Genomic DNA, 17199 nt, shown 5'->3' with positions numbered 1-17199 from the left:
ATTTCTTATTTTATCCTTCAGTGATGGAAGGCATTGCTCCCATTTTACAGATAAGGAAACTGAGGCTCAGAGAGATTAAAGTAACTTGCCCACGGTTAAGAACTTAGTGAGCAACAGAGCCAAGAATCGAACTCTGATCCCCCAGCTCCAATCCGGAATTAACCACAATATGATGCTGCCTATTAGGGGGGTGGGGGGATTGTAAAACTGTCAAATGCTTTGCAAATGTAAAAGATTAGTGTAAATATTTATTGTAAGTGTGTATTAGGAGAGCAAATTATTTAAAATATCAAAGGACTGTCACATGTATGATTTCACCTCTGTTTCAAGCCTGTGAGGAGAGACAGCCCATGTCATTATCACCATTAGGCGGATGGGAATAATGATCAGAGACGTTAGGTGACTTGTCCAGGGTCACAGACGTTGTTCACGTGAAAAATCTTGGCTTTAAATAAATCAACAGGAGGTAGAGTCTATGAGGGAGGTCAAACACTCTTGGTTGGAGGGAAATTAGGTCAGTCTTGCCCGGACCAGGTAGGCAGTCAGCAAGTCCTCCGTAGGGAGATCCTTTCAGACCAGATCCTAGTCCTCAGGCTGGAAAAGTCCTTCCAGACTAGTCCTCAGGCTAGGAAAAATGTCCACTCACTGTCCCAGGGTGGCTTCTCTCCTTGTCCCCCAGGGTTGGGTGGAGTCTTAATGAGCAGACTTGGGGAAGGGGAGCCAAGTCCTCAACTCAGAGAATCACACCTCTGTCCTGACCAGGTCAATGATGCCATCGGGAATGAGTGGCCCTGGATCTATTTTGTCACCCTCATTCTGCTGGGATCCTTCTTCATCCTCAACCTGGTGCTGGGTGTCCTGAGTGGGTAAGAAAGTTCAAAGGTAGCCAGGGGGGAAAGGAGAAAGAGGAGGAGGGGAGAAGGAGGAGGAAGGAAAAAGAACCGAGGGAAAAGAAACAGGAGGGGGTGGGGGGAGGGAGGAGGAGGAGAGAAAGGAGGAGGAGGAAGGAGTGGGAGCAGGGCAGGGGGCTGTGTGTCAGGCCCTTGGCTCATCCCTGGGTTCCCTGCTGTCTCAGCTGGGCCAAGAGTGCTTCCTTCCTGGTGAGCAGGAAGAGAGGAGATACACACAAGAGCCCTTCAATTTTTAATTTGCCTTTCTCCTCCTCCTCAAGTCTTCTCCCATTCTCGCCCCTCCTGTCCCTCTGCTTTAACACTCCTCAGTGAAGCCCCTGAGACTCTAACCTCATGGCCCTGGGGGTGCCTAAGTGGAGCCTCAGCACTAAGAGGCAGTGGGGCTTTTGGTTAAGCACACGGACTCTGGAGCTAGAATGCCCACATTTAAATCCCAGTACTGCTGCTTGGTGGCTGTGTGACCTTTACCTAATTACCTAACTTCTCTGTGCCTTAATTTCCACATCGGCCACATAAGAATTATTTCAGTTTCTATCTCACAGGGTTGTTGTAAGGATTAAATAAGTTAATACGTATAAAGTACTTAGAGCAGAGTCCAGCATAAAATAAGCACTAAATATTAATGGTTATTATTAATGAGAGCAGTTCTCTTTGAGACAGTCCTGCTGTCATCCCTCCACCCACCCCAGCACAGCAGAGAGGCTAGAAGTCACCATCAGCCTTCTTCCCCATTGGTATCATCCCATTCCAGAAGCTTCCCTCCAGGCAGTCTGTAGATAGAATTCTGGGAGACTGAACTTGGATAGGAAACATTTATCTTTATTTTTCACAACTGTAACTGAAATTTCGTGTTTCCTTTAGTAACGAACATAGGCAACAAACCACAGTGCTATTAGCGGGCCTGTGACCTGTCCTAATAGAAATCATGTCACATTACAGTTGTGAATAGTCTTTACACTAATTACTCCATACTTTGAAATTATGATAGATACCAGACCTGCAGCTAGATCTTGCTAGTTAGTGAGTTAATGAAAAAGCAAATGTATTACTCGATCACAATTTTTTTGCATTTTAATAACTGTACTTTAACATGCAGTCATGTGCTGCGTGAAGACATTTCAGTCAATGACGGGCTGCGTCCACAACAGTGGGGCGCTAAGATTGTACTGTATTTTTACTGTACCTTTTCTATGTTTAGCTGTGTTTAGATCCACAGATACTTACACAATTGCTTATGGTGTGCAGTACAGTTACATGCTGTCCAGGTTTGTAGGTTAGGAGGAACAGGCTATGCCATATAGTCTAGATGTGTAGTCGGCTCTCCCATCTAGGTTTGTGTAAATACGCTCTTGATGTCTGCACAGAGATGAAGTCACCTAACAATGCCTTTCTCAGAACGCATCCCAGTCATTAAGTGAAGCCTGACTGTAACTGGCTCCTTTGTCATGCTTTGGTTTTATTTTGTGCATTTCACATTATTCTGAAGACAGATCCATAGGCTTCACTGGACTTTCAAAGGGTCCATGGCACAAACTGGTCAAGACCCCCTCCCTGGACCCCACCTGATCAGGGCGACTCGACCTGCCCTGTGGGCCAACCCCTCCTGGCTGCCAGGCGCAGCTCCTCAGAGCCCACGCCTGAGCTGCCGTCTTCCCCCTGCCCCGTGGGGAAGGTGGCCATAGCCCAGGGCTGCCCTCTGCTGGCCTGAAGATCCCTCGCGGAGCCTCGGGTCCTTTTCTTCCAGCCCTGCCACCTGGTTCCTCAGAGTCCCAGGAGAATTTTCCCAGGCCTTTGGTCTGTATGAAACTAAATTTCTAAGGTAGTCTGAAGGGTTGGGGCAGTATGGCCAATTTGAGGCTCCGTGGTTGATTCAGTTAGGCAGTGGACTGCCTTGTCGTTCACCCCTAATGTGCAAGGGGAACCCCAAAACAAGGCAGGAGACAATGAGATGGATGAGACGAAAGAAATGAGGAAGGGGCAAAGAGTGCTCCAGGGTGTTTCTGGTGGGTGGGGATGAGTGAGCGGGAAGTGAGAGGGGCTGTCTCTCAGCCATCTTGAGGGGCACCTGGACCCCAGGCAACACCCTGGGCCCAGAAAAAGGAGCACTCCAGCCACAGAATGGGCTTGTCTGTCCTCAGAAAGCTCAGTCTTTCCCTGACCCTGTTTCCTCTTCTCCTCCCCTCCTGGCTCATCCATCCCATTTCAGGGAATTCACCAAGGAGCGGGAGAAGGCCAAGTCCAGGGGAACCTTCCAGAAGCTCCGGGAGAAGCAGCAGCTAGATGAGGACCTTCGGGGCTACATGAGCTGGATCACGCAGGGCGAGGTCATGGATGTTGAGGACTTCAGAGAAGGTTTGGGCCCAAAGGCTGTGGTCAGCACTCACCCCACTCTCTGACTCCCACCTCTGGGCCACACCTTGCATTCGGGCTCCGTGGACAGCACTACCTCATTTCACCCCCCAGCAAGCCTGGGAGGCCCACTGAGCAAGTCCAACATTAGTCCTTTGAAGGTGAGTGACTTGCCTAAAGCAAAATGGCTCAAAATGGTAGGATCCAGGTGTGACCAGAGCTCTTCCCAAAGGTACATACTGCCCATCCTCACAGCCCTTCTCCTGCAGATAAAGCGGGCTTTTTGTCTTTGGAACTCTCAGTCTCTGGAAAGCACCAAGAAATCCAGGCCTATCTAGGACCCATTGTCACAGATGTCTCTGGTCAATGGGCCCTTGTCTCAGGTGCCCAGCCCAGGTATGTCCAGCCCAGAGGAGCCCCGAAGGCTGGCTGACTCTTTCTCTCCTATCTCCAGGAAAACTGTCTTTGGCTGAAGGTGGCTCTGACACAGAGAGCCTGTATGAAATTGCAGGCTTGAACAAAATCATCCAGTTCATGTGAGTATCTGCCCACCGCCTCAGGACCCCCCCAACCCCCAGCTCCCTGAGACATGAGGGTAGAGTCCAGTTACTTCCCCTCAGTGGTTTCAGAGTCACTTGTCTAATCCTTTAGAAAGGCAGCCTTTTTAAGAAAACAGGGCCAGTTCCTGCTCTGAGGGACTCCACAGGGACCAGACCTTCGGGGAATGTGCGATCAGAGGGGTCTTGAGCAGTGACCTATTTATATAGCACATAAGAAGGACACTGGGAGCCTCCGGGAGCAGTGAGCATGCTTGCTGCTGCTTCACCCTGATCAGGGCGGAGCTGGGTGAGGTCATTTGTGTTGGAAACCTCCGAGAAGGAAGAGGGAAAGTGTATGCAGCAGAGGCTGCACAACCAGGGAGCCCCTCAGGAAGGAGGCTGGAGGCAAGAGCACGCTCCACGCTCTCTCGCCTTTGTCTTAAGAGGAGGGTTGGTTTGTTTGGTTGGCTGTTTCCTTTTACAAATTCACACTTAATTATGATTTTGAAAGATCAAACAATAGAGCTATACATCAAAGAAAAGATGAAGGTCCCCAGTGCTCTTCAAAGAGGTAACCATGGTAACAGATGTGTAGCCTCTAAGATCTTTTCTGTGCTTTCATCCCTCTTGCACCAACACACACACGTGCCAGGATTTTTTGGTTTGTGTTTTGATTTTTTACACAATGGGGTTGTTTATGTTAACTACTGTCACTACAGGGACTAGAAGAGTGCCTAGCACATATGAGGTGTTGCCAAAAGTTTGTCAAGTAAATGAATATAATATACACTAAAGGGTAATCCAATAAAGGATTATCTAGTGACTTACTTTTTTTTACTTAAAATTATCTATGGAGAGCAATTTTCAGAACAGATTCACTTTCTTTTGTGTATCTTTGGATGTAAAATATTCCACAGGATGAATATACCATAATGTAGTTAATCTTTGCCCTCTTTGGCAATACAAACAGTGCTGCAGGGAACAGTTGTGGATGAGTATGACCATTTCTGCCGAAGGAACTCTAGAAATAGACTTGCTGGGTCAAAGGGTATAGCTACTCCCAGCTCCTCGGGAGTCTGAGGTGGGAGGATCACCTGAGCACAAGAGTTCGAGTCCAGTCTGGGCAACCTAGAAAGACCTGTCTAAATAAATAAATAATAAAACATTAATAAACAGAGCATATATATTTTAAATTTTGGTAAGTGCTGCCAATTCATCCCAAAAGATTGTACTGTCAAAGCTCATTTCCCCTCACCTTCCCCAGATATTATTAATTTGTTGAAGAGTGGCCTCGGATAATGGGCAAAACGTGGCATCTCAGAGTTGCTTTAGTTAAAATTAAACCACACGGAGTGTCTGCTCCTTGCCAGGCACTTGTGCTAAGCATTTTGCCTGCATCCTCTCATTCCATTGCCTCAGAGGTTTGCGTCACTATTGCTCTTCTGTGAAAGATGGAGGATTTTACTCAGTCTGGATCCCCAGCTCATGCCCTGAGCTTCTCTCATGTGGCTGGAGGAAGAGGAGTGGTCAGCTACGCATGGCTGGAGTTTGTATGAAGGTAGCTTGGACAGGTGGGGCGTAGACCAGCGCAGCACTGTGCACCATCCTCTATCCCCTCCCTTAGCCGGCACTGGAGGCAGTGGAACCGCATCTTTCGCTGGAAGTGCCATGACATCGTGAAGTCCAAGGTCTTCTATTGGCTGGTGATTCTCATCGTTGCCCTCAACACCCTGTCTATCGCCTCAGAGCACCACAACCAGCCTCTCTGGCTGACCCGTTTGCAAGGTGAGGCGGAACGGAGTGAAGCCGGGAGGAGGGCACATGTGGCTGTGGCTTGATGTCAAAGTCAGCCAATGGTACTGCAGGTTTTGCAGAGGAAGTTAATTAGATATTGACATCATTTTCTAAAAATTATGGACCATGGACCAAATCCACTCCTTTCACGGGGGTAAAACAGAAACCTCAAGTGGCAAAGCAACGTACCCAATTTTCCTCTTCGTGGCATTGTAACTTACCAAGGGCAGTAAAAGCAATAGGCTGGGACAGGTGCTTGCCCAGGTGTCCAGGCAGATTATTCTAATCACAGATCCCTGGACATAAAATTGCTAGTAATTTAGAACTCTAAGCACCCAAGTTCAAATTCCACTACAAAAACAACAATCTTTCACCAACTATTTATTGAGTGCATCCTATATGTAAGGTACAGGAAAAGAACTGAGGATACAGAGAACACTTATACACTGCTCCCGGCTTCAAGGAGCTTACTTAGCCAGAGGGGAAGACTGATGTTAATAAATAATTCCAAGTCAATACAAGGAGGGCAATGATAGAGCTAAATACAAAATAGCAGCAAGACGAGAATCACAGAAGAGATGTTGGAGCTCTGTGGATCTTAAAGGATAGGTAGACAAGCCCCAGGTAGTCAAAGGGAGGAGGGGATCCTGCAGAAGGACCAGTGTGTGCAAAGAGATGAAGATGTAAAACAGTTTAGTGAATTCAGTAAGCCATAAGAACATTGCATGTGACTAAGAGAGTGGCAATAGATATGTTTGCTCACCTGTTTGCCTTGTGTTAGGCCATTCTTGCATTGCTATAAAAAAAAATACCTGAGGCCGGGTGTGGTGACTGACACCTATAATCCCAGCACTTTGGGAGGCCAAAGCGGGTAGATCACAAGATCAAGAGATTGAGATCATCCTGGCCAACATGGTGAAACCCCATCTCTACTAAAAATACAAAAACTAGCTGGGTGAGGTGGCGTGCACCTATAGTCCCAGCTACTTGAGAGGCTGAGGCAGGAGAATCACTTGAATCCAGAAGGCGGAGGTGGCAGTAAGCTGAGATTGCACCACTGCACTCCAGCCTGGTGACAGAGTGAGACTCTGTCTCAAAAAAAAAAAAAAAAAAAAAACACCCGAGACTGGGTAATTTATAAAGAAAATAGGTTTGGTTGGCTCACAGTTCTGCAGGCTTTACAGCAAACATGGGCTGGCATCTGCTCAGCTTCTGAGGAAGCCTTGGGAAGCCTACAGTCATGATGGAAGAAAGGGAGGGCAGGCATGTCACATGGTGAATGCAGGAGCAAGAGAGAGAAAAACTGGGAGGGGAGGTGCCACATACTTTTAAATGACAGGTTTTGTGGTGAACTCAGAGTGAGCTCACTTAACACCAAAGAAATGGCCCAAGCGATTCATGAGGAATCCGCCCCCGTAATCCAAACACCCTCCACCAGGCCCCAGCTCCAGCACTGGGAATTACATTTCCATAAGAGATTTGGGCGGGGCTATCTATCCAAACAATATCAGGCCTTATATGTGAATAACGTGTTGGACTTTACACTTTAGGCAATGGAAAGCCAATGAGAAGTTAAAAGCAGGAATATAGTGTGATCAGACTTGAGTTTTGGAAAGCTCAGTCTTGGTGGAAGGTCAATAAGTCAGCCTCCTTCATGTGGTAGATGTTCCCCTGGGTGTGGAGCTTTGGACCCTGAGAGGAGTAGGATATGAGAAAAGAAGGACCAGTTCCAACAACACGGTGGACAAGCTCAGCACCCTCCCTGCAACAAACATGTAACAATGCTGTGTAAGGCGTAAGAACTATGTTTCCCAGAATGAAAAGGAAGTCTCTGAGTGGCGGAAACAAACAAGTGACCCAAAAGCAGAGCAGCGAGCTTGTGAACTGACTTCCAAGGACATTTTAGACCTAGGCCTAAATCCTAATGGGTGGCAGCTGGGTTCCTAAGGCCTGTGCAGGGCTGGAGACAGGGCCCTGGGCCTGCATGAGGTGGGAACTGGAACTGTCACACCTACACAGAGCCAGGGCCCTGGAAAGGCTGCCCCCATGGAAGGAAAGCCAAAATCTCACTGGGCCAGGAAACGAGCTTGGAAGTTTATTCCTGCTAGAGGCCCTGGGAGAAAGGAAAAATATCTCAAGTGAAAAATCAAAATCCTATCAGTGCCTTGTGTAGGTGTGGAGTCCAATATACACTACCTCTCATGGTCCAAGGATCCTAAGCTAAGATAGTAACATAAAAATCAAGTTGCAAACAAGTAAAATCCCTGGGGTACCCCACAGAAGCAAACATAAACCATTCTTTAAGGATGCTTCTCAATCTAAGGCATATAGAATTTCTGCAGGGAAAAGTGTTTCCTGAAGATGAGCTCACAATTAAAAAAACAAACAAACAAACGAACAAAACTGCAAACCAAATAAGGAACAGAGTCACCCTGAGAAACAGTCATCAGGTACAACCGATGGAAGCTGATAGCCCCCAAAACCTGAGATGATAAAATAGTACAAAGGAGACTGTTTAAAATGATGAAAGAGGTAAAAGAAGGAAAATAAATAGAAAACGAGATTATCTTTTTCTATGGGAATGAAATAGGAAAGAAAACTAGTTCTAAACGAATTCATTCATTCATCCGTTCATTCATTCCAACTAGTCTTCTCAAGAGCACCTTGAATGTGCCAATCGTTGTCAAGGCACTGTCAATGACCAAATGTGGAGATGGTGTGAACAGTGCCCACCAAGAGGAGTCAGGGATGATTTTGAGGTTTGTGGCCTATGCAGATAAATGGATAGTAGTGCCGCCTGCTGAGAAAATGGTTAATGACCAAGTATTTTGGGTAGTGGGTGAGGATGGGCAGTATCCATGAGCTTCGTCTTGGGCATGGTGACTTTGATGTGCCTTTGAGACCTCCCAATGTACATGTCAAGGAAGCAGATGGAAAAATAGGTCTGGAGCCCAGCAGAGCAGTCTCAGCTAAAGAGCTACATCTGGGAGGCCTTGGTGGGGATGGTCTGAAGCTGTGGTCTTAGATAACACCAGATCCTCAGGGGAGAGTGTATACTCAAGTGTATCGCTCAAATCAAGCGTTCAATGACTCACTGTTTCATCCTGCTGAACCCTCAGCTGGAATGGCCCCAAAAGCAGTGGTAGGGGAATTCCCACAAAGGACTACCCCAGACAGTCCTGACATAGGGTCAGTTGCGATTCCAAAGAAAGAAGTACTAAATGCCAGGGTGATCAGTCCAAAGCTTTTGTTGGGGTAACTTACTACAGAATGTTGCAGCAATCCTTGTGATGGACAGCAAGAGAAAAGGGATGTTCTACCCAGACTTATCCACAGCAATGGGGTCAGGGCATGGACTTTACGTAAGGGTTTAAGGAATCTGGCTCAGGGCTGTGGCCAGTTCCTTTCAATGTTTGGGGCAACACCTATGACCTTTATTAGTGCCTAGGAATGTTCAAGGCCCCAATATGAGGTCAAGCCAGCTGAGAATAACCTGTAGCTGCGGGTCACAGAGTAGTCAAAGCAGTCTGCGATTTTCAGTCAGGACACAGAAAGAAAGTGGCAGGGTGGGAGTGGGGAGAACTGGAAAACCCTATGCTTGCTGATGTAAGGAATGCATCTGCAGAGGAGGCTTAGGAAAATACAGAGAAGTAGAGGAAATCCAGAAGGATGTGGCACCACAGAAACCAAGGACAGAATGCTTGAAAAAGCAAGAGGATGGTCAACAGTGCCCAGTGCTGTTGGTTGGTCAGGAGCAGGAGGGTTAGATCAGCATTGGATGTGGCAGATTGATGCCCCTGGAGAGAGTTGTGTTGGTGACGTAGTGAGGGTGCATCCAGATAGGGATGAGGTAAAGAGCAAATGGGGCAGGGCAAGGGGTGAAGAAGTGAAGAAAGCAATATAGACAACTTTTGGGAGTTTGACAGTGACAGGGAGGAGAGAGCTAGGACAGGAGTTAGAGGGAAAATGGGAGAGTCTTGGGGTTGTTTTGTTTTTGTTTTGAGATGGAGTCTTACTCTGTCGCCAGACTGGAGTGCAGTGGCTCAATCTCGGCTCACTGCAACCTCCGCCTCCCAGGTTCAAGTGATTCTCTTGCCTCAGCCTCCCGAGTAGCTGGGATTACAGGCGTGTGCCACCACACTGAGCTACTTTTTTGTATTTTTAGTAGAGACGGGTTTTCACCATGTTAGTCAGGCTGGTCTTGATCTCTTGACCTCGTGATCTGCCTGCCTCGACCTCCCAAAGTGCTAGGATTACAAGTGTGAGCCACCACGTTCAGCCTAGACTTGGGCTTTAAGAATGGAAAAGGGAGGGCCCATTTGAAAGAAAGAAGTTAAATATACAGGAAAGAAAAAGAATCATGGATAGGGAGCTTCCCGAAAAGGGGGGGCGGGCAAAGCATAGGAGGACGGATTGGCTTCAGGTAGGTGGCAGGACCCTTCTCTACCGGAAGGGAGGTATATAGGAATGAGAGAGTCGCAGACTTAATGAACTTCGGTAGAATTAAAAGTAATAAAATCATCTTCCTATTAAATATGATATGAGTTAGCTTGCAAGAAATCAATGGGCAAAATTTACCAAGTTTTTTTTTTTTTTAAGTTAATTTAAAAATTCGCTGAACATGGTGGCTCACACCTGTAATCCCAGCATTTTGGGAGGCTGAGGACAGCGGATTGCTTGAGCCCAGGAGTTCAAGACCAGCCTGGGCAACATGATGAAACCCTGTCTATAAAAATACAAAAAACTAGCTGGATGTGGTAGTACACGCTGGTAGTGGGGAGGATCACTTGATCCTGGGAAGTTGAGGCTGCAGTGTGCCATGATTGTGCCACTTCACTCCAGTTGGCAGAGTGAGGCCCTGTCTCCTGCACCCCCCAAAAAAATCCATGGTGCCTTAGAAACAAGAGAAGGGGCATCCTGGGTTGAGGCCCAGCCAGGGCCAAGGCTGGGAGGCAGGAGAAGGGAAGGAGAGTGATGCCGGGGCTGTGCCACCAATCCTGCAGACATTGCCAACCGGGTGCTACTGTCCCTCTTCACTGTCGAGATGCTGATGAAGATGTATGGGCTGGGCCTGCGCCAGTACTTCATGTCCATCTTCAACCGCTTCGACTGCTTCGTGGTGTGCAGCGGCATCCTGGAGATCCTGCTGGTGGAGTCGGGCGCCATGACGCCCCTGGGCATCTCTGTGCTCCGCTGCATCCGCCTCCTGAGGATCTTCAAGATCACCAAGTGAGCGCTGGGGTTAGCTGGCACTCCCGGGTCCCTGGCAGGCACCACGGCCTGGTATGGTCTACACCCACCTCATTTCCCGGGGCCTGGAATGTGTGTAGGTCCACCAGTGGCCCCTTGCCTGGACTTCCCTCCCTCCTTGAAATAACCTCCTTCTGTGAAAAAAGGAATCACTTCCCCACTTTGAATCCATTTCTGTTTTTTTCTTACCATAGTCTATGGTAGGGCAGGGAGAGGGGGCAGTGGAAAAGAGAAAGGAAGAAGAGAAAAGGAAAGATGGGAAGAGGGAAGGAGGACAGGAAGAGCTGTAGGGAAAGGGGTGGAAATAAGAAAGAAGGAGGAACACAGACAACCAGAGCCTTTGTGAGGTGGTGAAGGAAGAGGAGAGGGGTTCATCTGCTTGCACTATTTATCCATCACTTGCGTGAGCTAGGTACTGTGCTAGACACAGGGCATCGAAGGTGTGCGGGAGAAAAGCCGTCCTTACTCTCACGGGGTTTCTCGTCCAGTGATGGGACCTAAAGTTAATCAATAGTCATATTAACCAGTGTGAAATTACAGACAAGTGCTCCGCAGGAAGGAGACAGCGGGCATGCAGCCATGAATCCAGGGCCTTCCAGCCCCGAGGCAGCCCCCCTCCCTCTGTGTCATGTCAGTCCTGAGTCTTTCCCCCAAGCCTGTCCACACCTCATGGGCCCCAGTGAGAGCGTCTATCTCCTCCCATCTTGTGCCTCCTCCTCCTTCAGATATTGGACGTCGCTGAGCAACCTGGTGGCATCCCTGCTCAACTCCATCCGCTCCATCGCCTCCCTGCTGCTGCTGCTCTTCCTCTTCATCGTCATCTTTGCCCTCCTGGGCATGCAGCTCTTTGGGGGGAGGTATGACTTTGAAGACACAGAAGTACGGCGCAGCAACTTCGACAACTTTCCCCAAGCCCTCATCAGCGTCTTCCAGGTAGGCTGTCCCTCTGTGTGGCCATCCTTCTGCACGGTTGCTGAATCCTGCTTCTCTTGTCCTTTAAGATCAAGGTGGGCATCACGTTCTCCAGGAAACCTTCTCGGATCTGCTGGTTGAGTGCAATGTCCTTTTCTGGGCTCCCCTATCACCTGTGCATCTCTCCATTGTGACACTTGCTTATTTGTCTCCTTCACTGTAGCTGCACCCACTTTGTCTGATTAGTCTTTGTTTCTGGTCCCCAGCACAGTGCTGGCCTACTGCAGGATAGTATGACTGGGTTAGGGATGGCCTGGGAGTCCAGATGTGTGCTTTCTCTCCCATGTGCTACTCAGGTCTCAGGGCAAAGTCAGATAAGGGGAGATTTTCCTCCCCAAGGCTGAGAAAGCCCCAGAGAAACACAAACCATTTCTCACTCTGCAGGCACGGCACAGCCGGTTCACTATCAGCCACCCAAGGGAGCATGGCTGTGGCCCAGTGAGAAGTTTTCCGGGCCCCTGGCCTCCTGGAGGAGTGCTCTTAGTATAGACGTGGAAACATTCCTCTCTGGAGTGGCCCATATTTCATGAGTGATACCTCCCTTTTGTACCAGTGAGAGAGGCAGTGTGTGATCGTCCGTCGGTCCTGTGGATGGCTTTGCCCACTCTTTCTTCCATTAGCCCTACTGGCTGGTCAGGCCTTGGATCTTTCAAGAAACTTGACATTTCACATGACTTCTAAGGCCAGAATAACAGGAGGCCTGGGTGGGTACAGCACAGTGAAGCCCGGGGATTAGGAACAGAACAGGGAATTGGCAAGCCCACAGACCAATTCCTTGTCCATAGAGAGCAGTGATAAGCTTCTATATCATTGGAATAGGGGTTTTGTTTTGTTTTTTGAGATGGAGTCTCACTCTGTCACCCTGACTGGAGTGCAGTGGCACAGTCTCAGCTCACTGCAACCTCCACCTCCTGGGTTCAAGTGATTCTCCTACCTCAGCCTCCCAAATAGCTGGGATTACAGGTGTCCACCACCATGCCTGGCTAATTTTTGCATTTTTAATAGCAGTGGGGTCTCACCATGCTGGCCAAGCTGGTCTCGAACTCCTGACCTCAAATGATCCACCCACCTCGGCCTCCCAGAGTGATAAGTTACAGGCGTGAGCCACCGCACCCAGCTGGAATAAGGGTTTTGGGGAAAGCAGGGGCTGGCCACCTGGACTGTGGAATGAAAAGAGGGAAGATCTGAGAGAACCACAGAGTTGGAGGAGACCTTCGGTCTATGTAGTCCCAACAGAAGACTCTCAGGCCCCTCTGTGTTCCCGAGCCCTCGTTCCTCCCTCCACACAGGTCCTGACAGGTGAAGACTGGACTTCGATGATGTACAATGGAATCATGGCCTACGGTGGGCCGTTCTACCCCGGCATGCTTGTGTGCATTTACTTCATCATCCTTTTTGTCTGTGGCAACTGTATCCCCTTAGGAGCAGGGTGCAGAAAAGAGCTTAGGGAGGGGGTGGGGGAAAGGGCTTAAAATGAGGGTCAAGGGTGTCCAGTTTCTAGGTAGCTAGGCCCTCTGGCTGGAGGGGAGCTCCCAGGCCCATGGGGTAGGGGAGTAGGACATAACAAATGCAGATATAGCTGTAGAATAACTTTTTCTGCAAAAAGATTAGAGACTCACAGGGGTGTTTGGCTATAGCTGGGAGGAATTAAAAGCCCAGTAAGGTCAGTGAGCCTAGAGCAGTGGGGAGGAAGGACAGAGCTTTGCTGAAGAGCATGAAGATGGTGGGACAGCCTGCTCCAAAGCTTCGGAGGCAGGCAGGGAGCCACCAGGACCCTGCGGCTGGGATGATCAGCCTGAGTGCTGGGACCAGAAAGATGAACCAGGACAGGCTGAGAGATAAGAGGAGCAGATATGAGGGTGAGGTGGATGGGACTGGAGAGATACTGGCAGTGCCTGAGGCATCCTGGTGCCTGCACCATGGAATGTGATACTGTGGGGAGTGGGGAGGAAGGGCACTGTTGTTCCCCGACTCATGCGTGCCTCGCATGGGTCTCACTTGTTTTGCCTCACTGGCTCTCCACGCAGCTCAGTGTGGGAGCTGGGACCAGTCTGGACAGGAAACGGATGGGAGTCAAGGCCACAGTGGATTCAGGCTCCTTCCTGGGTAATGTGCGCAGGCAGGCCTCCCTGAGGGCCTTCCACTATGTCCCTGGACCCACACCTTCCCATGGATAGCTCTGGGAGTAGGGTTAGGTGCTGCCCACATGCAGGCAGGCAGGACTCCTGCCGCAGGCTCCCTTCCACCTACAACCGAAGGCTCCTTAGCTAAACCCGCTCAGACATCCTGCTCAATGTCTTCCTGGCCATTGCTGTGGACAACCTGGCCGAGGCGGAGAGCCTGACTTCTGCCCAGAAAGCCAAGGCTGAGGAAAGAAAACGCAGGAAGATGTCCAAGTGAGTGCTTCCTTAGCAGGAAGGGACCTGGAGTGCTCAGCTGTGGCCATGGCTTTCCAGCCCTGAACAAATGATCAGGGTCCCTGACATGGTAACACCCACCTCACTGGGCAAACTTCTGCAACCTGCGCATGGAGATGGCTGAGGTCCTTCCCTGTGGACAGGAACAGAGACATGTTGGCCTTCTGCACAGACAGGCCTCAGGATGCAGAATGCCAGAGCCTCAGAGCCCAGCCAGTTGAGCAGGGCTCCCCTGGGGAGGGATCCTGGGAATTCCCTTCCCAACCCTGTTACTGAGTTGCCATGCTTCTAGGAGAGAGGTGTTGCCCTTTGCTTAGCCTCAGGCATCCTCTCTTCTGTGAAGTGGCCATTGGCTTCTCAGGTTCTTCACAATTCTCTCCATCTGTGACTTTGTCAGTGAATTCTTTGTAGCCTGGGACCCTCCTCTGGGAGTAGAAGCACACTGGTGTTCTATACAGTGTTTCTCAAATTCTAACTGCAAAAAAATCACCTAGGGATCTTGTTGAAATGCTGATTCTGTTTCAGCTGGTCCAAATCAGATAGGGCAGGGTCGGAGTTCTACATCGAACAGGCTTCCAGGTGGTGCCCATGCTGCTGGTTGGAGGATTATGCTTTGAGTACCTAGGTTCTAGACAGAGTCCTGCTTCTTCCAATGCCCATGCCTACAGGAATGGGACACCCGTTCCTGTGGAGGCAAGATGGAAAAAGAGGGACCAGCAATGGAGTTCAGACATTTCTAAAGAGTTGGAGCCATCTTGGGCAAAGCATGCTTCCACTTTGTGAATCTTGTATAAACCCAGTACAAAGCCACATTCCACCCATTCACTATCAACCAACATTAAACATGGCTGACCAGTGAGCCACAGGTAGCCATGGGCCCATGCTGTGTGTCGGGCCCACTCACCATAGAGAAAGGACTTGCCTGAGCCCACTGCACTTCCCATCTGGGGGCCGATGCCACTCCTCCTACAGATCCCAGCCCTTGGTGTGGGATCCTCCTGAGGGTGTTGTCAGGCTCAGCAGACCCCTGAGAACTTTCTGGTTTGGCTTCCACTTTGGGTTTTCTAACTCAGGGGTCTCCCAGACAAGTCAGAGGAGGAGAAGTCCACGATGGCCAAGAAGCTGGAGCAGAAACCCAAGGGTGAAGGCATCCCCACCACTGCCAAGGTGAGCACCTCGTGGGGATGTTAGAGGCAGGCTGAGGGCTCTTCCAGTCCCATGGTTCCCCTCGTACCACAGAGTACAGGTGGGATAGGTTGGGGAGGTAGGAGAGTTATCAGCCAGGTGAGGGCATTTCCCTGTGTCTGACTGGAGGGAGAGCCAACGAATCCATCTCCAGGGACTCCTGCACTGAGAAGCACAGACCTCCCAATCTGGGAGCCAGACTTCTCCAGCATAGCAGCTTCCCACTCCAGACCAAGGAGTTACCTCCTCTCCTTGACACCCACTGTTCCACTGAGAGGCCCAGACTGGCTTCCACCATTGCTAGCCCCATCCTGCTTGTTCCCATCTGGCTCTGCTCACCATTCCTGAAAACTGAGGAACTGGAGTTCAAAAAGTCAGGGAACTGGGCCCAGAGGGGCTGGAGGTCCTGGCCTGGGAAGTTCAACTCTCTTCTGGAGAACCAAGCAGTGGGTGTGTGAAGATACAGTCAGACAGGCTAGGGCCGGCTCAGGCCTTGCCCCATGGGAGCTTGTGCAAATTGTCTGGCTTTGCTGGGCCTGGCCTCTCATTTGTAAAATGGGGGTGATCATAATATTCCCTGTCCCTTAGCCTGTAGGGATGATTAAGTGAGCTGAACGCTAATAGGCTCTCCAGTATATGCTCATTGAGGGGAAACCGCAACTTCTTTTTCGTTGTTATAGTCATTGTGTTCCTTCCTACAGCTGAAAATTGATGAGTTTGAATCTAATGTCAATGAGGTGAAGGATCCCTATCCCTCAGCTGACTTCCCAGGTGAGGATGCTGGAGACTGGACTGGAGCAGGGTGCTGGGGTAAAGTAGGGGTGTGCCGGTCCTGAATTCTCCCTGTGGGCAGTCTCTTGTGTGTCCCTACCTGGACCCCTCCATGTGGAGATCAGAACACCAGAGACGTCCCTTCTGTGCAAATAAGCCATCTGCCAGCTTGTCTCTCCCAACAATGCACACAACAGAAAAACCCATACATTTTATTTTCATGTAACTCAGCAAGTATTTATTGAGTGTGTGGGTATACAAGTCTTCCCTGCCAGTCATGCAGAATGGATCATACATGAGGATACACCTATCTATGTAGTAATGAGGCAGATTACTCACTATCCAGTGTCCAGTAGGACTGGGGGCCGGAAGGATACAGGGATGAATAGAACCATGACAGGCAGTGTGGGTAAGTTCAAGAGGAGGAGACAATGGTGGGGTAGGGAGACCATGGATAAGAAACAACCATGGATAAACCACAAACATCTCATAAATGCAAATAACCAGTGACTGCTGCAGAAATTCCGTTTATCTGGACCAAGAAGAGGACAAGCAGAACCAGGCTGGATTAATCTTACCAGGCCACCTGGCAGAGCCCTGGGGTCCAAGAACTCTCTGAGTCTTGGGTCCTTTGGAGCACCAGGTCAGTGGGGCAATTTTAGGTCTACTTGTCCCATCAGCTGATCAGCTACTTTTATGTCTACTTATGGAATCAGCTGATTAACATCTGTTTGCTCCGGTGACTCTAAGCTCCAGGGGGACTTTTGTGTTCCACACAGCACAGTGTTTGGCTCAGAGGAGGCCTCAATAAATTGAATTAATGAATGAATGCATGAAAGAAGTTTGCAAAGTGAAGTATGGGGAGAACGGAGCTGGTAGAAGTAAGACTAATGAAATTTCTTCAAATATCCACCAGCAATGAATATTTGTGTTTTAGAATAACTCATTTTGAGTTGTTTCATCTAACAGTTACCACCTATTAGATGGGAGTGACTGGTGTGCAGGTGAGAT

At 49.3% G+C, this 17199-nt stretch overlaps 1 protein-coding gene across 1 annotated transcript in view; it reads left to right on the top strand.

Annotated features, from left to right (window-relative positions):
- The window catches only part of CACNA1S (calcium channel, voltage-dependent, L type, alpha 1S subunit), a 72494-nt gene that overhangs the window by 22971 nt on the left and 32324 nt on the right, over positions 1-17199 (top strand). The window contains exons 7-16 of the mRNA XM_011931715.1: positions 763-866; positions 3118-3263; positions 3715-3796; positions 5424-5584; positions 10597-10822; positions 11569-11776; positions 13105-13225; positions 14097-14211; positions 15306-15399; positions 16119-16188. Coding sequence (XP_011787105.1) covers positions 763-866; positions 3118-3263; positions 3715-3796; positions 5424-5584; positions 10597-10822; positions 11569-11776; positions 13105-13225; positions 14097-14211; positions 15306-15399; positions 16119-16188 — 1327 coding nt within the window. The remainder of the gene's footprint in view (positions 1-762; positions 867-3117; positions 3264-3714; positions 3797-5423; positions 5585-10596; positions 10823-11568; positions 11777-13104; positions 13226-14096; positions 14212-15305; positions 15400-16118; positions 16189-17199) is intronic.

The sequence above is a fragment of the Colobus angolensis genome, unplaced genomic scaffold (genome assembly GCF_000951035.1).
Source record: "Colobus angolensis palliatus isolate OR3802 unplaced genomic scaffold, Cang.pa_1.0 Scaffold91, whole genome shotgun sequence".
Taxonomy (NCBI): Eukaryota; Metazoa; Chordata; class Mammalia; order Primates; family Cercopithecidae; genus Colobus; species Colobus angolensis.
Note: the sequence above shows the minus strand (reverse complement) of the source record. Positions and strands in the feature narration are given on the sequence as shown.